Source organism: Oncorhynchus nerka, linkage group LG5 (genome assembly GCF_034236695.1).
Source record: "Oncorhynchus nerka isolate Pitt River linkage group LG5, Oner_Uvic_2.0, whole genome shotgun sequence".
Classification (NCBI taxonomy): Eukaryota; Metazoa; Chordata; class Actinopteri; order Salmoniformes; family Salmonidae; genus Oncorhynchus; species Oncorhynchus nerka.
The window spans coordinates 41,803,714-41,827,804 of record NC_088400.1 but is presented as its reverse complement, the minus strand read 5'-3'; the positions used below and the strand labels follow the sequence as shown (position 1 = coordinate 41,827,804).

The window sequence follows — 24,091 nt, the reverse complement described above, 5'->3', positions numbered from 1 at the left end:
GCAACCCAGTTATTATTACAAAGCGACGGTAATGAAATCATTCCCTTAATTACTAATGATCATCTCTGAAGTGATATGGTAATTTTGGAACGTTTATTCTAGCATTGCCACAATTGATGCCAATGGACATGCTAAGAATACTAACATTCTGAGCTAACCAGATGCTGGTGAAAATGACTAAATAATAACAACAGTTAGTAATTAGAAAATCATGTATGAACTATTCCTTTAATAAGCAGGGACTTGATTGAACATATGAAACAGTTTGCAAAACATCCACATAGTGCAAAGGCCTATGGCTCCCCGATGGACACCAACAGTAGGCTAACACCATTTCTTTAGAGGGGGGGCATTGTTACACATGTATTCCCTGATGCTCTTAGTAATGGGTTAAAACATTAGAGCTTCAATGTTCTTGGGGAAAGCATAGAGGAGATAACAAAAAAATCTAACATAACTGTAAGAAATGTAATTACTTATTTCTTCTCTGTTTTCAATGTTTGTACAAAGTTCCAGAGGTCTTTAACCACCTGTATGAGACAGAGAGAGATAGAAACTAATTATAATGCATGCAAATTACATACTGCATAGCAGAGAGCTATGATTTTTTACTAAAGAATGTATTTTGTGCGCCTTGCCTTGCCATGCCTGGGGAACAATGAATTGAGACAGCATGTAGGGGTACAAGGGGTTAGGTGGGGGGCAATAGTACATACCAGAAAGAATGACTAGGTGCTCGAGTCTGACACATCCCAGAGTCTTTGGCTTCGGAACCAAATCACTTCCACAGATGTTTTCTACACATTGGGATCAAGCTTCCCCTGACCGCACCTTGCAGTCTAAAGACTTTTCACCTGCACAACAACTGCCGATGATGACAGCATGTTCTTAATGGAGGCCTTAATATGTCAGGCTGTTGGATTCATCTCAAAGGATTCCTCATCAATAAAAAGACAGCCTGGTCTGTGACCTGACCCATCCTAGTGCACACACACACACACACACACACACACACACACACACACACGCACACATTTGAATGTTCACATTTGCAAATACAACCGCAAAAGCATGCGTGCACGCACACACACTCTCAAGTCAAGCACACACCCAACCATTTAAGAGGGCTTGTTCTTGTTTGACAAAAACATTCCAATTCCAGTTGTAATAGTTTCCCAGAAACTAAACTGGAATAAAATGGTGATTAGTGAATGCAGTGTCATCACCATCTTGGCCCCATGTGGTCAAGATAAAAGGACTCTTTACTTAAATACTCCAAGTAAAATACTGCTAGGGTGCTGCATCGACATGAGTAAAAACAATCTTCAGTGTACATAAAGTCCCTGCATTACTGCATTACGTACAGTAGCCCTAGATTCACCTAGAGGAATATTCCTTCAGTTAGTCAAAGACCTTGAACATGACAGAGTCTGGTACCATTCACAAACCTCACGTCCCTTAATTAGAGCTACAAAAGACACACTTGTGAGAGAACTACGACATTAAATCAATGGGGAAGACTTTGCCTTGGCAGGTCTACTCCCATTCCATCCCAAAAAGAGAGTGCGGACCCAAGATGAACATATTTCACTGCACACACTTTGCAACAAAACTATCTGAAATAACTGGGACAGTTTCTAAGTTGTGTGCTATACATTTCAATGTTTCCGATTTTTTAGTCAGCAATTCATGTCAACAGTCTATAATAACTACATACATACTACGATGCTGATGCTACAGCAGATGCTTTCACTATCAAGTCAACAAGAATACTTACTTTTTTATCTGACATCCTTAAAGAACTTTTGGCAAAATTTTCAAACTTTGCCTCGGTCTTCGGAAGAGGTTTTCCCTGATTGGAAAAGAGCCAGTAAATATGTTTTTTAATCTGGGTGAAACATTTAATCAAACTAATGTTTAATCACACTAGAGGGAAAAACAACATTATTACAGTGTAATAACATGTATAACCTACAATTCTGTTTTATTCACGAGGCAAATATGAGGTGGGCCTTGTACAGCTGATTCTGCCAATACAGTTGGAAGAGGTTACTGTAAGAGAGGAAGAGGAAGAGAGAAGCTAATCCCTCTCTATGATGACATGGCTGTGTGTGCGCCAGTGGTCAGTCACCCACCACCTCAGGCCTGGTGGCAATTGGCAAGGTCAGAGGTTATTCCCACACAACTATGGAGGATGTGTTTCATGTGTTCCACTGAGGCTTTGCTGCAGCCCTTTTTGAACGGAATCAGTGGGAAAAACAAGACATCAATGTGAATTATCTTCAGAGAACCCCTTTGATGCCAAGCAGACTTTGGCGTTTATGGCATGTTATGTATGGAAGCATGCAGAGGGAGAGAACACCACAAGATAACCTGTGGACTTTTGCTAAAGACTTGGCGCTCTAAGCTTTAACTGTGAAGCATGAAAATGACTTATGGCTGGTCGATAAGACCAAAATATGATATCACAATACAGTGCCCTGCAAAAGTATTCATCCCCCTTGGCATTTTTCCTATTTTGTTGCATTACAACCTGTAATTTAAATTGATTTTTATTTGGATTTCATGTCATGGAAATATACAAAATAGTCCAAATTGGTGAAGTGAAATTTAAAAAATGACTTGTTTCAGAAAATAAAAAAACAGAAAAGTGGTGCGTGCATATGTACTCACCCCCTTTGCTATGAAGCTCCTAAATAAGATCTGTTGCAACCTATTACCTTCAGAAGTCTCATAATTAGTTCAATAAAGTCCACCTGTGTGCAATATAAGTGTCATATGATCTGTCACATGATCTCAGGAAATATACACCTGTTCTGAAAGGCCCCAGAGTCTTCAACACCACTAAGCAAGGGGCACCACCAAGCAAGCGGCACCATGAAGACCAAGGAGCTCTCCAAACAGGACAGGGACAAAGTTGTGGAGAAGTACAGATCAGGGTTGGGTTCTAAAAAAATATTCAAAACTTTGAACATCCCAAGGACGTGTCTTATTTCTTGTTTGTTTCACAATAAAAAAAATATTTAGCATTTTCAAAGTGGTAGGCATGTTGTGTAAATAAAATGATAAAACCCCACCAAAAAAAATTATATTTTCATTCCAGGTTGTAATGCCAAGGGGGGTGAAAATAGGAAAAATGCCAAGGGGGGTGAAAATAGGAAAAATACCAAGGGGGGTGAATACTTTCGCAAACCACCATATTTTTCAAATTTTTGTTTTTCAATAATAATACGTTCTAAATTGACTTTATGGGTTGTGCATGACCCTAGGATGTCAACACATACATTCTAACTGATTTCAATGGGGCTTTTTCCATTCTGTATGGTTTTATACTTTTATACTTATATTTCAACCAAAAGTTGCTCTCATTTGAGATCATTTCCACACTGCTACTTTTGGCTGCACAATTTGGGCAAAATATCTTATTTTTCTTTACCAGAAATTGCTATTGCGATTTCACTTGTGTAAACTCTTGAAAATAGAATGATTATTCTAATTCTATTGTTAGAATGTAATTGTGGGCACTTTGAATACAGTGTTTGACATGACAACGAATGAAAAAGCCAGGGAGGTGTTCATAGAATTAGGAATTAGAATACTAATGGGATCTCTATGGAGGCATTATTGTGACAGTGTAGGAACAAAAGTGTTGGTCAGTGTTTCCCAGGAGAGTGGGACCCTATAGTCTTTGGCTACATTAAATGTTTTCTCTTACTTCATAGCTAACATAGTTCTCTGATTTTAGAAGATACTGTTGCACAAACAACATGCTAATTTACGCCTACTCCAGCACTGGTATTAGGCTGCATTAGCGAGCTACGTTTGCTCTGAGTACATTTATTAATTAGCTAGCTAGCCAGCTAACTAGTGATTAGCATTAGCGGCTGACACAATTTATTTTAGCCACAACCTGCTCAGAAAAGACAAACTGGCGGATTGTAGACAGTAAGATACACAAACTAATAGTGTAAATATATAAAACAGATTTATATTAACTCAATGAGGCTCACCGTATGGCTGGCACGTTTTGGACTTCTAACCCCTTTTAAACATAGTGTGTTTAAGCTAAAGACTTCCGAGTTGTACCATTGTATTCGTCGATTTCTTTTGCATCCATAGATACCAACAATTCGTCTGTGTGATTAACGGGGGCTGAGCTAGAGTGGTGTTTGTGAGACAAGGGTGGACCCCGAAGGGGCCTGGGCTGGGCGGCCCACGCTTGGATTGCGTCCTACCTGACAGGTCGCTCCTACCAGGTGGCGTGGCGAGAATCTGTCTCCTCACCACGCGCTCTCACCACTGGCGTCCCCCAGGGCTCTGTTCTAGGCCCTCTCCTATTCTCGCTATACACCAAGTCACTTGGCTCTGTCATAACCTCACATGGTCTCTCCTATCATTGCTATGCAGACGACACACAATTAATCTTCTCCTTTCCCCCTTCTGATGACCAGGTGGCGAATCGCATCTCTGCATGTCTGGCAGACATATCAGTGTGGATGACGGATCACCACCTCAAGCTGAACCTCGGCAAGACGGAGCTGCTCTTCCTCCCGGGGAAGGACTGCCCGTTCCATGATCTCGCCATCACGGTTGACAACTCCATTGTGTCCTCCTCCCAGAGCGCTAAGAACCTTGGCGTGATCCTGGACAACACCCTGTCGTTCTCAACTAACATCAAGGCGGTGGCCCGTTCTTGTAGGTTCATGCTCTACAACATCCGCAGAGTACGACCCTGCCTCACACAGGAAGCGGCGCAGGTCCTAATCCAGGCACTTGTCATCTCCCGTCTGGATTACTGCAACTCGCTGTTGGCTGGGCTCCCTGCCTGTGCCATTAAACCCCTACAACTCATCCAGAACGCCGCAGCCCGTCTGGTGTTCAACCTTCCCAAGTTCTCTCACGTCACCCCGCTCCTCCGCTCTCTCCACTGGCTTCCAGTTGAAGCTCGCATCCGCTACAAGACCATGGTGCTTGCCTACGGAGCTGTGAGGGGAACGGCACCTCAGTACCTCCAGGCTCTGATCAGGCCCTACACCCAAACAAGGGCACTGCGTTCATCCACCTCTGGCCTGCTCGCCTCCCTACCACTGAGGAAGTACAGTTCCCACGCAGCCCAGTCAAAACTGTTCGCTGCTCTGGCCCCCCAATGGTGGAACAAACTCCCTCACGACGCCAGGACAGCGGAGTCAATCACCACCTTCCGGAGACACCTGAAACCCCACCTCTTTAAGGAATACCTAGGATAGGATAAAGTAATCCTTCTCACCCCCCTTAAAATATTTAGATGCACTATTGTAAAGTGGCTGTTCCACTGGATGTCTTAAGGTGAACGCACCAATTTGTAAGTCGCTCTGGATAAGAGCGTCTGCTAAATGACTTAAATGTAAATGTCTTTTGTACAAAAACGTCTGTAGAGTCCGAATGGTTTGAGCTACAAACTATTAAAAACTATTTATGAAAAGCTGAGACTGTCACGAACCCACAAATGTTTTGCTCTGTTTCGCTCACAAGACACACGAGTCATTAGAAGGCCAGGGTCTATAATACTGTAATAAGCTCACATAGTTGCTTTCACAAACTCCACACAGTTGTCACTGACTCGTTGGATATTAATTTCCCAGTGAGCAAAAAAGGTCATAAAAAATAAATACTATTCTGTACTTACAGCATTCATATACATTCCTTTTTATCGGGTTTATGCTTTGGCTGACCTTATTTTTTTATTGACATTTATGTCAAATTGTTTTGTGTTCTACCTGTAGCCCTGGTTGTCCTGAAAAGAAAATGGTAAAACACTTCATTGTGAAGCTAAATATAAGGGCTGGGCATGTAGATAAATGAATGTCAGAAAAATGAAAAGCAGATGTTTCCTGGGGTCTCGGGACTGATAGGGTTAAGAAGCAAAGTGGAAAGCAGCATTGTTGTCATCAACATATTGTTGCATTGACCATGCACACTGAAGAGTGAACGGTTGCCAAGTGACCTTGTGGTCGAGGTCACGTGGGGTGGGGTGGGGGAGTGGGGGTTGTTGAGAGAGAGAGAGAGAGAGAGAGAGAGAAAGAGAGAAAGACAATTCAAGTAGAGGAATAAACTATACAAACAGAGTGATGTTTTACATTTAACAAACCAAACATTGAAATACAGTTATAGAAGGTAAGGTAAAAAAAAAAAAAACAGTTCTGTGCATCAATACCGGTCTATAGTAAAATACATTATACCGCATAACCCTAAAATGAACGTGTTACCTCTTTGGCTAACGACGCTAGCTTGCTCTTGATTTCAGGCACGGTGAGAACATTGGATGGGCCAGCTCCAGACTTTTCCTTCTGACTCTTGTCTTTTTCTCCCACTGGTGTCTGCAAGTCAAACAAGATCAACATCATTCAAAGTATCATTCAGTGGTGTGCTTGTTCCAGTAACTAACTAGCCTAACTGAAAAGTTGAAACTTAGGCTTAGATTGGTGTCAATATTCACTTGTTTCTACGTAGGCTACATACAGTACCAGTCAAAAGTTTGAACACACCTACTCATTAAAGGGTTTTTCTGTATTTTTACTATTTTCTCCATTGTATGGATTGTATAATGGTTGTATAATGGTGAAGACATCAAAACTATGAAATAACACATGGAATCATGTAGTAAGCCAAAAAGTTTTAAACAAATCAAAATATATTTTAAATTCTTCAAAGCAGCCACCCTTTCCCTTGATGACAGCTTTGCACATTCTTGGCATTCTCTCAACCAGCTTCATGAGGTAGTCACCTGGAATGCATTTCAATTAACAGGTGTCGCTTGTTAATTTGTGGAATTTCTTCCTTAATGCGTTTGAGCCAATCAGTTGTGTTGTGAAAAGGTAGGGGTGGTATACAGAAGATAGCCCTATTTCGTAAAATACCAAGTCCATATTATAGCAAGAACAGCTCAAATAAGCAGAGCAACGACAGTCCATCATTACTTTAAGACAAGGTCAATCAATCTGGAAAATCTCAAGAACTGTGAAAGTTTCTTCAAGTGCAGTCGCAAAAACCATCAAGCACTATGATGAAACTGGCTATCATGAGGACCGCCACAGGAAAGGAAGACCCAGAGTTACATCTACTGCAGAGGATAAGTTCATTAGAGTTACCAGCCTCAGAAATTACAGCCCAAATAAATGCTTCACAGAGTTCAAGTAATAGACACATCTCAACATCAACTGTTCAGAAGAGACTGCGTGAATCAGGCCTTCATGGTCGATTTGCTGCAATGAAACCACGACTAAAGGACACCAATAATAAGAAGAGACTTGCTTGGGCCAAGAAACACGAGCCATGGACATTAGACAGGTGTAAATCTGTCCTTTGGTCTGATGAGTCCAAATTTGAACATTTTGGTTCCAACAGCCGTGTCTTTGTGAGATGCAGAGTAGGTGAACGGATGATTCCGCATGAGTAGTTCCCAACGTAAAGCATGGCGGAGGAGGTGTGATGGTGTGTGGGTGCATTGCTGGTGACACTGTATGTGATTTATTTTGAATTCAAGGCACACTTACCAGCATGGCTACCACAGCATTTTTCAGCGCTATGCTATCCCATCTGGTTTGCGCTTAGTGGGACTATCATTTGTTTTTCAACAGGACAATGACCCAACACACCACCAGGATGTGAAAGGGCTATTTGACCAAGAAGGAGTGTGATGGAGTGTTGCATCAGATTACCTGGCATCAACAATCACTTGACCTCAACCCAATTGAGATGGTTTGGGATGAGTTGGACCGCAGAGTGAAGGAAAAGCAGCCAACATGTGCAGTGGGAACTCCTTCAAGACTGTTGGAAAAGCATTACAGGTGATGATGGTTGAGAGAATGCCAAGAGTGTGCAAAGCTGTCATCAAGGCAAAGGGTGGCTATTTGAAGAATCTAACATCTAAAATATATTTTGACGTTTTTGGTTACTACATGATTCCATATACGTTATTAAATAGTTTTGATGTCTTTCATTATTCTACTAAGTAGAAAATATAAAAAATAAAGAAAAATCCTTGAATGAGTAGGTGTGTCCAAACTTTTGACTGGTACTGTAGGTCTTTAGTGTGTTCCTCTTCCCACCATGACAACATAAGAAAATCATTCTCTACTGGCCAAAACACTTCATGTACATCCAATCAATGTATCTGTGAGGGGCATCTATGCCATTCGCCCATTTTCAACTGTCCCATAACAATGCGATTGGTGGTAGCTAGTGAACTGGCCTTGTGAGCCCAAGACCAGCCTGTGCTTAGTATGCTGGCTACAGCCCCTATCCTGACCGATTTAGTGTGACTGAGAGAGGTTCCTCCATTAGGGACAGCTTGAGCAGCCAGCTGGAAGGGGATTAAAGCAAACGGACACCAAATTCTACCCTAATTACAGCACCTTTTGACAAATATGGGGGGTAAAAATGATCCTTTTATTGCTTCCAAGCAGAAGAGGGCAAACCCAAACTTTAGCAACAGAGAAAAACTAAAATATTAGTTAACTCCCCTAGACTGACACTGTGAAAGGGGTCATTCTACAATGGGAAACGCAGCGGCCGCTTGCTCACATTTCCCTAAACGTTTTGCGCTACGGCTAAGAGGGAAAAGCTACCAACGAACACTTTGAGAAGTAATATTGAGTAATATTATGAACCCAGAGGCTCTATATAGTGGTGAGAGACTTTCCCCGCTCATAGCAGTTATGTAAACTGACAACGTTTGAGTTCCATCGTCATTGTTTTCCTTTACAACACAAAGAGGCCCTTTGTTTGTTTGTCTGTGCGTGTATGTGTGTGCATGCAGGCATGCATACAGTGTGTGTGAGCCTCAGAGAGTCCTCTGCGAACATGGCGTTAACAGGGCTACAGGTGTGTCCAGAGCTGGGCGGACAAGGCCCCAGAAGTCATCAATTAGGAGTGTGTGAGTGTGATACAATTTGACACGCCATACACCGTGGCTTCGCGTTATACAAGCAGGGAGCCTGTTGCTACATGCAGGCCCGGCTGGAATCCACTGTGATTGCAGGGTTTCATTGATGGACGGAGCTGTGTTAAAACTAGGGGAGAGGGACCTTCTTGGAGAGACTTTCTGTCATGCAACTGAGGAACTAACAATAAGAAAGCATTCTGTTTTTTATGACCAAGGAGTGATATATTTGCTCCTAGCGAACACTTGAAACTTGCCTTAATTTTTTTTACTCGTACCAGCACCATAGTACAGTGAAAATAATGACCCGCACGCAATCCAAAGCCGCCTGTCAAAAATACTTCTGTGCAACATTTGTGAAAAGTATCATATTAACTCTCCGATTGTGCGTATTAGTGTTTTGACGTGACGTCAAAAGGTTTTTAGACAATCTTTGCTATTTTGAATGTTAAATATCAGCATACAATAACTGATGTAAAGATAGCAGAATCTACGCTAAAGAGGTGCTGGGAGCAAATGAGGATAGTATATTCAAAGTTGGCACATTCAAATGGCATGTCACTCAGAATCACCACGGAAACATCAGGCGGTGTGCGTCCACAACAAGCGTGTGGACCCGGACAGTGAGAATATAATAGGCATGTCGCTAATTCAAACCATTGCATTTGAAACATATTGAAAGTAGATGTGTTCCATTGTATTTGGAACATATTAAAAGTTGTGTAAACTGATCATTACCGAAAATATTAACAGACCAGATATCTTGATTGTGGGATGGACAAAGGAACCTCTTTTTTTGGCCTCCATCGCACAGATGAAAGGTATCAAATATGAGGGCAAAAACGCACACACACATGCACACACACCCTCACACCTTCGACTTGAAAAAACCCACATGCCACTGGCTCCTGGCCAAGAAATGGCCGGCGTATTTATTATTTGGGGGGCGGCTCTCCACTTCCAAAGGACAGCTGTGGAACTGAAACAGCTGATAAACAGACAGAGCAGAGCAAGCTGTTTAATCTGCGCCAGACACTTATTACAGATGCCACGGGACATGTGACTTAATCACTTGCACACTATCATTTGATGTAATCGCTCGTCTCCGATTCGCTCGTCTTCGCTACAAATACATGGTCATGATGACACTTCTGCCGGCTAAGTCAGACTGTCTGAGGTAGTAATTGTTCCTTTGGTGTCTTGTAGGAGGGCTTTGGGGCCAGGTAAGGAGACAAAAGACATTTCGCTGAGAAACTTCCACTCTCAAGACCAGGACAAAAAAAGTCCTGTTTTTATTGATAAAACAATAGAGCTCAACTTAATTAAAATAGAACAATGCAGAACCATTGAAAAATCGGACAAATTTGCGATGGGATAAGAACAATCGTGATCAGGTAGGCAAGACACAGGTGCACATTAGGGATGTGTGAAATGGACAATGTTCAAACAACACATTATTTTTTTTCTTCGATTTTCAGGAAAAACGTTTTTTTTTATCTTAAAATTCCATGTGAATTCACAATGCTGCTGCCAACAACGGTTTGGGTCTCATGGTGCGTCCCTTTCAGATTGTTAAACATTGCACCTGTACTACCAATACTGTACCTCAATTCCCCCTCACAAAGTTAGCATTTCCTTCTCATTTAACTTCTCAAAGTATTGTCATACAGGACTGCGGTTGCTTGCCTTTCCCTGCCATTTTTCCAACTGTTAACGACGATGAAATAGTGATTGAGAGTCGACTCAAAAATAATTGATTCCTCGACTGCATTTCAATGTTTAGTTTGTTAAATGTGATATGCCGTGTGTAACGTCCATTTTTATTGTTTACTTGGTAACACTTTTGTTAACACCCAGTGTCATAACACGCTATGACACAATCATAATCATGTCATTATATGTCATAACAACAAACATAACTTGTCATAACCTGTTATCATATGGTCATAACACTGTCATGACACATATATTTAGACCTGTTGTGACATTATTTTATAGCTGGTTATGATACCTCCATAGGAGTGTAAAAACCCACAAAACCTACCACAAGGCAAAACATTCCATTACACCATTACACATTAAATTATCATTGTAATTGAGCACACATTGATGTCAGACATGCACCAACGCAAATGCTCTGCTGCTGGTGACTGGGATGAAAGTCGATTTCAGAAACAGGACAAGACACCCTCTTGTAAAATGAGAACTTGTTCTCAACTGGCCTACCTGGTTAAATAAAGGTGAAATACAAATGAAATAAAACAAAATAAAAAAGATAGGCCTAGTGCACGGTTCTGACTCATACGTTTCTGCCTTTCCTCCAAATGTTGCAATTGCAATTTAGAGCAACACACTTTGGTGTAGTAATCATGAAAATAGAATAACTATTCTAGAAGGAGAGTTTACAGTCTAACCAGACACATAGGTATATTTGTAGTTGTCCACATATTCTAAGTCAGAACCGTCCAGAGTAGTGATGCTAGTCGGGCGGGTGCGGGCAACAATCGGTTGAAGAGCATGCATTTAGTTTTACTAGCATTTAAAAGCAGTTGGAGGCTACATAGAGACTGCCAGATGTCCGGACAACAGGCCCTCCGATTTGACACACTGAACTCTATCTGAGAAGTAGCTGGTGAACCAGGCGAGGCAGTCATTTGAGAAAGCAAGGCTATTGAGTCTGCCGATAAGAATGTGGTGATTGACAGTCGAAAGCCTTGGCCAGGTCGATGAAGACGGCTGCACAGTACTGTCTTTTAACGATGGCGGTTATGATATCGTTTAGGACCTTGAGTGTGGCTGAGGTGCACCCATGACCAGCTCGGAAACCAGATTGCATAGTGGAAAAGGTACGATGGGATTCAAAATGGTCGGTGATCTGTTTGTTAACATGGCTTTCGAAGATTTTAGAAAGGCAGGGCAGGATGGATATAGATGTCTGTAACAGTTTATAGGCAATCAAAAGCTGTATCTCGCAATGGAATGCTACAGTTGAAGTCAGAAGTTTACATACACCTTAGCCAAATACATTTAAACTCCGTTTTTCACAATTCCTGACATTTAATCCTAGTAAAATGTTCAAACATTTCGGGTAGCCTTCCACAAGCTTCCCACAATAAGTTGGGTGAATTTTGGCCCATTCCTCCTGACAGAGCTGGTGTAACTGAGTCAGGTTTGTAGGCCTCCTTGCTCGCATGCACTTTTTCAGTTCTGCCTACACATTTTCTATGGGATTGAGGTCAGGGTTTTGTGATGGCCACTCCAATACCTGGACTTTGTTATCCTTAAGCCATTTGCCACAACTTTGGAAATACACTTTGGGTCATTGTTAATTAAGAAACCCACTTGCGACCAAGCTTCAGCTTCCTGACTGATTTTGTGAAGTGCACCAGTCCCTCCTGCAGTAAAGCACCCCCCACAACATGATGCTGCCACCCCCGTGCTTCACGGTTGGGATGGTGTTCTTCGGCTTGCAAGCGTCCCCTTTTTTCCTCCAAACATAACGATGGTCATTATGGCCAAACTTCTATTTTTGTTTCATCATTACACTTTTCGCACCAAAGTACGTTCATTTCTAGGAGACAGAACGCATCTCCTTCCTGAGCGGTATGACAGCTGCGTGGTCCCATGGTGTTTATACTTGCGTACTATTGTTTGTACAGATGAACATGGTACCTTCAGGCATTTGGAAATTGTTCCCAAGGATGAACCAGACTTGTGGAGGTCTACAATTTTTTTCTGAGATCTTGGCTGATTTCTTTTGATTTTCCCATGATGTCAAGCAAAGAGGCACTGAGCTTGAAGGTAGGCCTTGAAATACATCCACAGGTACACCTCCAATTGACTCAAATTATGTCAATTAGCCTATCAGAAGCTTCTAAAGCCATGACATCATTTTCTGGAATTTTCCAAGCTGTTTAAAGGCACAAAGTAGAAGTCCTAACCGACTTGCCAAAACTATAGTTTGTTAACAAGAAATTTGTGCGGTTGAAAAACAACTTTTAATGACTCTCGCAATTTCTTGGCTTGTAATGTCTCGCAATTTCAGTAAAGCAGGGCCTACTATCAATGAATAGGATAGGATACTTATGAGATGAGTGAGATGCAACACTTGAGACTCTCACACAGTCACACACAGTATGGGTGCATGTGCATGGGTTCGCTTCATGCTGTTCACAGAGTGGTAGCCAGGGCACCAAAACAGCGGAGATGTTCAGCCTCACTTGCCGGCTAACTTTACACAACTTTCCCCAGGCCTTTATAGCCTATTGTCTAGTTAGGCTATAACACAGAATATTATAGGTTTTGTGCTAACTGCACTGTGATAATTGTTTTTGTGAAAACATAAAATAAAACATTTGCCAATAGTGAAGATTTATGTCTTCCAAGGAGGATCCCAGGCAGAGCATCTTACAGCTTTACGACCGTGGCGCATGCTCGGAGGCATCACCACAGAACAGGCAGCCTGCTTCCACTTCCATCAATCAAAAAGTACTAAGACACTACCGACTATAAAATTCAGACCGACAAACTTGAACGGCAGTCATATCGACCCACTTCGCTCCACCAAAAACAGTAGATGACGGGGCAAAGAGTTTAGAAATATGGTGAGAGGCACTGGCAAAGGATCTGACGAGCCACCCTAATGACCAGTCACCTGCACTAAGAAAACGCCTGCTTCCTCCAACCTCAGGGGCATCTGGGAGCAACCTGCCTGCTGCCCCAGGCATCAAACACCCGTAATGAGAGCAATTGGGAGAAGGTGTGTACAGGAAGCGAGGGGTGTGAGGAGGCTGTTTGAGAGGGAGAGAGGGAGGGAGGGGTGGCTGAGGGCTGGGGTTAGGATTAGGTAGGGTGGGACTGGGGAGTTAAACTGGCAGGTTTCAGAGGTTAGCCTGCTGGTTAATCCACGCTAGCACTTTAACAACGGCTGTCGTAACGTGCTGAACAGCGGCCATTACAGAATTAAATAGATTAGTCAGCGCGCTCTACCACACACCGCACGCTTCCCTGAGGGCTACGCAATGCCCCGGGTGATTAGCATAGCAAGTCTCACCTTATTGTGCATTAGCGTCTGACATCACAGACAAAGGGTACAGTTTTCTGTCCGAAACAATGTTCTAGGAGGATTTTGATCATTTCTTGTCATGACAGGAAGTGTTTTAGGCGTTTTACCTTACATATTGTTTGAGAGAAAAGGACATTTTGACTTTTTGAGACACTGCTATCAAGTTTTGAAAAAACGAAATAAGAGATTCTCACATGGTTAATTTCTTTCTTGATTAATGCTCATCAAAGTCTAGTATATGTTATGTCAATACAAGAGAGAAATGACAGGTCACTGGTAATGTTTAAAATCAAGCTGGAGTCATTTGGGGGGCTACGGGGGTGGGGGCTGATTAGGGCATTCTTAAGGACGGGTGGAAAATGAGAAGGTTGCAAAGGTGGGAGGTGGGGGGAGGGACATTTTAGCATCAAAGTAGTCTTCAACCCAAAACGGTAGGTCAGGCCGAGGGGTCGTGGTCTTAAACCCCGTCCTGGGAAACGTGTTCAGGGGTCAGATGTGTTTGTTTAACACAGAGAGAGTTCAATCCTTGGGTTTGTAAGGCTGTCGTCCAAGACATTCCACCTGAGAAATGAAGTACCAGTCTAGAGCTAATTGCTACTTGGATTCATCACATTCTTTGCTGTGCTTTGATTCCATGCAGCTTGCTGAGAGTCTGGCAAGTACCTCTGGGACAGTGGTCTTATAAGCAGACAAGTCTTATAAATATTTGTCTTGACATGAACATTCAAATGTAACTACTATGAAAATGTACAGGTTTTAATTTTTTAATTTACATTTAAAAATGTAATCTTGTCTCTTGTGACTGGCAACAGAAATGTCTCTAGAGCCCGCAGGATTTTCTACATTGTCCCGCATGAACACATTCATGGAAGGAAACAGCTGATGCGTCTGTTCGCTACACATCACAACTCCTATATGGCGAAAGATGTCTGCAATTTTTCATGTTCAGCAGCATAATGCCGACCTTAAGAATCTTCTTTCTAAACTAGCTGGCAGAGAACATGTGTTTTCCAGGAGTTTGTTTTGAAGCCCAGACCACAAATGCCCCCTTAAACTGTCTGCTTTGGGATTGCCTAACCACAAACAACTCCTTGGAAACTCTCATTGCCTCCTCAGCTCTAGGACTATTTTGGAATCACATGACCTTTTCCCATAGATTGAAAACTCTACAATTTATCTGGCAAATGAAAATACCACTTTTGGGAGCAGCCAACAGTGCTTCATTTGGATGTGCGTAATTACTCTGGCTTCATGGCCTAAAGAGGCCTAAACAGGTATAAAAGTTTACCTACCTTGGTTTGAGGTTTAGCCAATGGTCCCCCTTGATTCCCTGGTGAGCCATTCTGCGCCAATGTCACACTTTTAGGCTTCTGCCCCAAAGGCTCCGGGCTCTGAGAGACAACAGCATTAGTTGGGAGAGATGCGGGAAGCACTATACACAATCGAAAATCCAATTACAGTAATCGTTTCATTTGGGAGGACATGTTGACACTGCAAAAAAAGTGTTGCTTTTGTCAAAATAGACCATAGCACTTTTAATACTTTTCAGTTTGAACAGCATTTATCTCACTGTCCGTCTGTCTGTACACTACTTCAGTCAGATCAGTAAAGGAGGTCGTTGGGGAGTAAAGGAGGGCAATTAGTATGCTCTCTGTCCTCTGTGTTTCAACCCAGGAAGCATATTAATATCCATGCTGCCACTGCTCATCACTATAATACAGTATGAGCATGACAGAGACAGAGAGTAAAGAAAAGAAGAGGAGGTAGAAGAAAAGACAAATAAATAATTAATGAACGAGAGGAGCTGTGTGTGTAGCAGAATAAATCAACAGGTGACCGAAATGCTCAGCTGTCGTCTGGCTCTGGGGCTAGAATCAGTGCTCATGTCGCAGGTATGTGCATCTGCCCTGCTTTGATCTCTCGCGGTCTGGCAGTTAAGACTTGGACGCTGCCTTTAAAATCACAAACAGACACACCCACACAATGATACACACACACACACACACACAGGCACACGCGAACACGCACACTGTTCAAAGACAAAGGCCAGGTGCAATGACGGACTGTTGAACAAGAGAAGGGGGTATCAGACAGAAAGAGAGGATAAACAGAGCAACGAAAGAGAAAGGTGGGAGGACTGAGGGACAGGACATGGAGTTCTGGGTGCCTTATCGAGGAGAGGGGGTGGGAGGGTGGGGTGGGGGAAATAGGAACTCCCAATGCCTAGACTTGTAGGCTGTGTTTGTCGAGTTGTCTTTACTGCGATAGTATGTGTCTCACTCTGCACAGTGCTGGTAGAGTGCTCAGGTAGATTACAGAGGAGAAATCCCATCATTATACCCGGCAGACCCTGTGCTTTAGTCTCGAAAAAACAGATGGGTACAAGAGGGAACAAGATGAAAAAGTTTCCTCCGCTCCGTCTCGAGCAAAATGGCCGCAGGTCAACGGGTGCAGAAATGAAAGAGCTAAAAACATGTCTAGTTTACAGAACATGCAATAACTATGAAACATTTACAAAATTGTATTTGACACCGATATGCACTACACAAATAAGACATGATGTTAGACAACAACAAAAAATATATCAAATATAATATGCCTACAATATGTCACAATCCTAACTTTCTAAGATGGTCCTGTGTGGCTCAGTTGGTAGAGCATGGCGCTTACAACACCAGGGTTGTGGGTTTGATTCCCACGGGGGACCGGCAAAAAAATGTATGCTCTCACTACTGTAAGTTGCTCTCGTCTGCAAAATATCAACATAATAGTACTTTTTGAATCTAAGGCTGTGTTTAGACAGGCAGCCCAATTCAAATGCCCCCCACACTAATTTGTCTTTTGACCAATCGGATCAGCCCTGAAAAAGATCTGATATGAAAAGACCTGATGTGATTGGTTTAAGACCAATTTAGTGGGAAGAATATCAGAAATGGGCTGCCTATGTGAACGTGGTCTATTGGCATGCTCTGCTACATGGACAAGTCCTTGTCTAGCATGACACCTAGTGGACACATAAGATACATCATCTATGCCCAGTGTCATGTTTTTAGTAGAACAGAATAAAAGGGCTTACTTTCTTTATGGTTGGTATGACTGGGACCTTCTGTACTTTCACGTCACTCTCATCTTCATCACTATCATCGTCGTTGTCATCGTCACTACAAAAGAATAGAACACGAAAATGTATGTCACGTTATCTAATGGTAGTCCAACAAAGATACATGACGCAAGACACACACCAACAAACCTAAAATACAAAAAAAGAAGATTCATACTCATCATCGTCGTCATCTTCATCGCTATCATCATCATCATTTGACTCCATTTTCAGTTTCTTCTGCAAAGGGATACAATATTTTCTAACTTTTGGTAATAAATAAGACCTGCTGAGGAATATGGTACAGTATGTAGTCAGGACAAAAATTATTGGCACCCTTGATAAAGATTAGCAAAAAAAGACTACAAAATAAAGAATACAAATACTGAGCTATTATTGTACGCTCCAAAAAATTGGGAAATTATATATTTTTTATACAATTGCTCAGTGAAAGAGATTTGGTTCAAAAAGTAATATTTTTTCTCTCAAAAAGATAGTATTCAAAATGATCGGCACCCCTGTTTTCTATACCTTTCAATACCTCACCTTGCGAGGATAACTGCACTGAGCCTTTTTCTAACATGTTTTTTGAGATTGGAGAACATATTGGATCAATAGCCAGCCTCCACCCAGTACCCTGCCCTGAACTTAGTCACTGTCACTAGCCGGCTACCACCCGGTTACTTATCCCTGCACAATAGAGACTGTTGCCCAACGTACACAGGCATGGAACACTGGTCACTTTAATCATGGAACACTGATATACTATATATCCTATCCACACTGTCTATACATCCCATCACATATATACTGTATATATTTATACTCCGGACTCAGACATTGCTCGTCCTAATATATTTTTAAATGTCTTAATTCCATTGTTTTACTTTTAGATTTGTGTGTATCGTTGTGTATTGTTAGATAGGAACACAAGCATTTCGCGACACCCACAATAACATCTGCTAAACATGTGTATGCGAAAAAGTTTATTGATTTGATGTAACTGTCTGGAGTTTGCTAAATGGCATTGACACTTGGATTAGAACCAGTGCTATGGTCAGATAACATGAAAATAAAGCTCTTTGGCCACGCAGATCATTGGTGGATTTGGTCATTGAAAGAACGATGCATATGCAGAAAAGAACCCCATACCTACTGTAAAATATGGTGGTGGATCTTTGATGTTATGGGGCTATTTTGCTTCCAATGGTCCTGGGGCCCTTGTTAAGGTTAACGGCATCATGAACTTGATCAAGGATCTGGAAAGATTCTGTGTGGAGGAATGCTCTACGTTTTTTCCCAATATGTTCTCCATTATCTCATAAAACATTTGACAAAAAGCCTCAGTGACATTATCCTCGCAATGTGAAGTAGTGAAAGGTATTGAAAACAAGGGTGCCAATAATTTTGACCCCTATAATTTTATTTATTTATTATTATTTGTTGTCTTTCTCAGAGAATTCGAATAAAATAACATCATTTCCCATTGTTATTTTTAAGAATACAGTATTTGTATAGCTCTGTATTTGTATTATTTATTTTTAAGTCTGTTTTGGCTTTATCAAGGGTGCCAATCATTTTGGACCTAAATGCATGCAGTTGAATCCAATCCAATAATGAGCTAAGTAAACAGCAGGAGGAACATACCGGAGCTGGACGCTTCCCTGAGGTCAAGCTTGACGGCCTCTTCACAGGTGACGAGCTGTTTTCCTCTTCTTCGTCATCAGAGTCCTTCACATCTACAAATTGAGATTAGTTTACACCTAATCTCAATGCTGCTGCTGCTGTCTTGTACTGTCAAAAATGTCACCTTATATCTAGCCCAAAGAGAGTATAGAAACAACTAAATCAGCAGAGTGCAAATTAAGTCACTCACTGATAAAATGCTGTCCACTGATGTACACTGGTCCACAGCCAGACTGGAGGCGGAAGGTTACTGGAGGGGTGATCCCAAACCCTCCTAAACTCATCTGCCAAAATTAGGAATAAAATAAGGAAGTCGATTCAACAAAAATCCATAGATGTTCAACGTCACAAACTACATTTATTACAGAATGTACATTCAACTTGAGGAAGGGAGGGAGGATCCCACACACCTGCAAGCAAAGGTGTCTTATCAAATGATCTATTACTACATTATCTTATCAAAACATCTATTCAGATGTATCTGCTTGCTAAACATTAAAGAAGTGGGTGCTGCCAGACAGTTGTGAATGTGAATTCCAAACTGCCAGGGCATTGTTCTGGTTGCGATAGCAACCAAACAAAACACAGATGTATGTGTTAGAATAACTACTGTAAAAGTGTTCAGGTAGTTATAACTTCCATAAATAACATAATTATCCACTCACAGCTAGTGTTTTCAAGCCCTGAACCAGAACCAAAATACACACTAGCTTGTAACATTGGCCCGAGCTATGCAGAAGGCAACAAGCCAAGCATGTTTAAACAATGGAGGTCATAAACAGAGACAATCAATCAAATGTATTTTATAAAGCCCTTTTTACATCAGCAGTTGTCACAAAATTGCTTATACTGATACCCAGCCTAAATCCCCAAAGATCAAGCAATGGTGACAGTGTTCTCTGGATCAGGGCAGCAGTCATATTTTCCATTTAATAGGTGGAAACTGGATTACTTTAGGAGCAACAAGCCTGACATAATGGAGACATAGCCGCTCATGGTCTGCTTCAGAGTCATTAACAAGCGTAAGTAGCTGTCTCTAGAGCCACCAATGTAGTGCGTGCAAAATCATGTGAAAACCCTGGAAATGGGTTGTGTGGTTCATTGCATCCAGCAGTGTTGTGGCTTGTATCATGGCCAAACATACACTGTAGCATCTTTGTAGACCTATGTCGTAGTAACACTGTAATTACTACAGTAACAACACGTTATTTTAGTAATTGCTTAGTAATTGCATGGTAATGGAGTTGAGTGCTTTTCACTATTATAAAAGTGGAATAACGGACAGGGTTAAAAGAAGCTTCAAGTAAGTAACAGCACAGAACTATGGCGATTCATCATTCTAAAACACTCACAGAGGGCAGCACAGACGGCTTCAGCACAGCCAGTGGAATTTTGGTGGTCTTTCCGTCGTATGTGACGCCCTCGATCTCCACCGTGTGAAACGTATCCTCTGCCTCAGGACCCAGGCACACCTGCAACACCAACACACACACAGCTGTTTCACAGATATGATACTGTATGTTTCGACCACGTTGGAACACGCCAGCAACCTACAGTCTCCCACATTTCTCTGTCAACTATCACCTCTGCTTGGTGGCAAAAAGGGAGAGTGACTGAAAGAACATTACTATGATGATATCCATTTTGAGGACAGGGACTGAGGACAGGGACTGATAGGTAGGAAAAGGTTAGCTAAGTATAAGAAAACACATTGTTGATTAAAATGGTATTCCTTTAAATACACATCAAAGAACTATGACTAGATATTGTATTCATTGTATTATTAGTCACGTTTTCTGACATTTATAATATTGACAAAGGTGAACTTGGTACATGCAATGTATGCATATGCAATGTATGTCTTACATTCTTCTCTAACAGGTTTTTTTTGCACAGGTGCAAAGATAAATATACTGCAGAAAGTGTACAAATAAAAGGAATCGATGAAGAATATATAAAAACATTCCAATTACAGAAACTCTCAGTGTAGTTTAATTGAAACGTGTCAGTTGTCAAGACCTAATCCCGATGGACCTTTTTAATGCATGCATCGTTTGTCAGGACATTTTTTTAATTTTTTAAAAACTAAATAATTAACCTTTGGCCAAGTACAGTGTTATGATATTCTCTAGTCCAGGGTTCCTCAAACTCGTCTTTTTTTTGTCCTAGCACCACACAGCTGATTCAAATAATCAACTAACCATTAAGCATTGATCATTTGAATCAGCTGTGTAGTGCTAGGGCAAAAACGTGTGCATCGAGTTTGGGAAATGCTGCTCTCGTCTAACACAAGCTCGGGCTCAGAATTGGCATAGTGACGATCTTACTGCTTTGAGTGACAGCTGATGATCCGCATCATCCTCCTCCTCAACTTTGAACTCCTTTCTGTCCGATTTGAGTGTACAACCTTAAGTTGACAACACATGGGTTAGCAAACTCAAAGCAAATAGCTGTTGGCGTACTACAATTGAAAACGGAAATATAACATTATCATTGACAACAAATTCATCTAGTTAGCCTGTTAGCTTGCTAAAACGCAAACCAAGAGTGGTTTGTTGAATTGGCGCGAGAAGCACATTACTGTTACCTAGCTTAAATTGAACTAGCTAGATACATATGGTGTGTTTGGGACAGCTATAGCTAGCTACACAACGAAAGACTCACGTCTGTTATTACTAACAGTTCACTAAAATTAAACTTGGCAGTGCAGACGTGCTCACCAAATAAATACATTTGAAATCTGGTTATATCTGGAACGCTATCGTCAGCCATTTCCCCCTGGATGTTATTGTTCTGTTCCGTAAAAGCAAGTGACATTCAGTAAGCCAATGGGATAGCTGAAAAGGTAGTAGTGGAAATCAAACGTCCAATCGAATCAAAGGCTGGGGTGGGACAAAAAGGGGGAAACATACACTTTGGTTTACGTCCGCTAGATGGAGTCATTGCAAATAACTTAAAAAATAAGTCTGTATGTGTGATACTTGCAGAGATTGGAACATTACTGTAGTATGATGCTGCTGTTTTGTAATGGTGTGTAACACTTTACATGATATACAATTGCGTTTATACTTGTGTTGTAACACTATCTACTACAATAGCATTACTACTTCTGTTATTGCACAGTAATGAAGTAGTGTTTGCAATAAGGACCTGTGCATATTTCTCTAATTACAGAAATCACTCAGCGCCATTGCTAAGCAAAAAAAATAAAAAATACTATCTACAACATGTTGATTCAGTGTTGTTGTGTAAAAATAACAATGTCACTACTAGGTACAAGACTTAATGTAACGTGTTGCTGTGGGTCAAAAGAACAGGACCACTTTTAAGGGTTCACATTAATGTATTCTTCATTCCTATTAAGGATTTGACATTTTTGTTTCTTCTACATCAATTAAATGTTATTGTTGGTTTGTCAGCTGTCCTTCTCTTTGAAAAGTGATGGTGATGGTGATAATTAGTGTTGCAACCTTATGCCGGTTCAAGTATTTTGCTAAGACTACATACGAACAGAGCAGTCATTAAGGTGACTGACCCGTATCAAGGAATGGCGGCTTTTCATGCATGTGGTTTGAAGTCTTGTTTGTGCAGCAAAGTCTGCTCTGGCTTGTCTCAAGAGCCCTTTATACAGGTGATACATGGCCCCTGCACTCAATCAACAGTTTTTCTTCCAGGCGCCCTCTGAATCATAAGAGTACTTGTGTCAGCACGATCAGGTAACTCTGGACTGATGCCACAAAAACTACTGTCACTACCTCAAGGTGACTCCTCTATCCCACATGTCAGATTCCATTTTACGTAAAATATCATACGATACAGTAGGCTAGCTACATATACCTTCAGGAGAGCCCCAACTTGTAATACTTGAATAAATCCATTTAGTTTGATAAACATAAATCCATTTGGATTTAATATTATTGTGATCCTATTCTTAATACTTTAGTTCAGGACAAAGTAAAAGCCTAAAACATTTTTCACAAATTATATCTGTTGAAAAGAAAACAATAAAGATCCCAATCTCCTGTGAGACCTACGGATTGGTTTATCTTTGATGTGTGTTGACTTCTTCCCACCGAAGCAAATCTTCAATGCAAAACATTTGTGAGTCATTCATAAGTATTTTCAATTCATACATTCTACTAAAGACGCCGGATCCCATTGAGGGTTGAGGCAGAGGACAAAGAAACTAAACCGTAACATTAAGGTTTGGGGTTTCGTCACACGCTCAGCAGATTGAGTGTTGGAACAAATTCAAAAATTAAACGAGGTCTTCGATACTTCTCTCAGTGTGAACCACTTGTTTATGTGTTTGTCTATTAACAGGTTTCATTTACACAAAGGCAGCTAAAGAGGTTGGGTGAATGCTGGTATGGTATCCAAAACAAGTTTTTTATATAGGCCTTTTAGTCTGTAAATGGATCCAAAATCACAACTGACCATGTAGTTTTTTGCTTTCAATACACTTTATGAAACTGGAAAATGTATGAATATAAAATGGTAGAGTGAAACTAATAACATGTGATGTATATTTTGGTGCCCTGTTCCAAAACGTGTTTTTGTGTGGAGACATTTTATTGGAAACTGATAAGGCTATATTTGGCAGAGAGGTTAAAAAAAATTAAAAAACACACTCAGGCTCTTTAAGCACCTGTAGCAAAACACAGTGCATGGTTTAGAAAACAGTAAGGCTGAGGAATTTTTGTAAAATGTGCCAAGTCACGTCTTCATGGCATTGGAGACAACAGGATGAAAGAGGCCCAAGGTCTGGGCAGAGGAAATGGGGGTTGAGTAGGCGTCACCTGGACAACTGCCTGCAGTTGACAGGATCTCAACCAGGTGAGACGCCCTCGAAACTGAAAAAACATGCCATCTGTGCGCAGTAAGGGTGGCTGACAGTTGTTTTCAACTAGGAAGATTCTCCAGATTCTCTTGATATCAATGACTGATGCGTTGTATGGACTTTTTGTAAACAGTACAACATATGGGAACACTGAACAATGGAAAAGTACTACTTCCTGGTTTGGGCAACCATCTGTGATCTATGTGAAGTAGATAGAGTGAAGCTCCTTTACCTACAAGATAAATGCAGTTATATATGCCCCACCCTAGATATCTATCTAGATTAGCAGTGTTTTGTGCCTTCAGATAGGACCTTTTTGTTTTGACTTGACATGGATGATATTGGATGTTGACGACTGTTCAGTTTATGGGTGGACATGGTTCACAGACATCACCGACACTGTTCTACTCACAAGGTCTAGCGTTTTAGAACAAACTGTTCAGAAAACCTCCCACCTGGGCCTCGTTTCCCAGAAAATGT

At 41.3% G+C, this 24,091-nt stretch overlaps 1 protein-coding gene and 1 non-coding gene across 5 annotated transcripts; one reads left to right on the top strand and one right to left on the bottom strand.

Annotated features, from left to right (window-relative positions):
• Nucleotides 1–209: 209 nt before the first annotated feature.
• LOC115129523 (nucleophosmin-like) lies at nt 210–21,576 on the bottom strand. Of its 4 annotated transcripts, XR_003863670.2 has the most exons (12): nt 21,492–21,576; nt 21,099–21,178; nt 20,124–20,243; nt 18,962–19,055; nt 18,733–18,824; nt 17,264–17,325; nt 17,062–17,146; nt 15,278–15,376; nt 6,246–6,356; nt 1,778–1,852; nt 717–980; nt 210–530 (listed from the first exon to the last, which is right to left on the bottom strand). XR_003863670.2 is itself a non-coding variant. In XM_029659943.2 (11 exons), the coding sequence occupies exons 1-11, from the start codon at nt 21,541–21,543 to the stop codon at nt 909–911; spliced, it is 942 nt and encodes a 313-aa protein (XP_029515803.1). In that variant the 5' UTR covers nt 21,544–21,576; the 3' UTR covers nt 210–908. The 4 variants fall into 4 exon arrangements, 3 of the variants coding, with proteins under 3 accessions (XP_029515803.1, XP_029515804.1, XP_029515807.1); XM_029659943.2 differs by having other exon boundaries at nt 210–980; XM_029659944.2 differs by lacking the exon at nt 717–980.
• trnav-uac (transfer RNA valine (anticodon UAC)) lies at nt 16,618–16,693 on the top strand. The gene has a single exon. It is a non-coding gene; the product is annotated as a tRNA-Val (tRNA).
• Nucleotides 21,577–24,091: the final 2,515 nt, after the last annotated feature.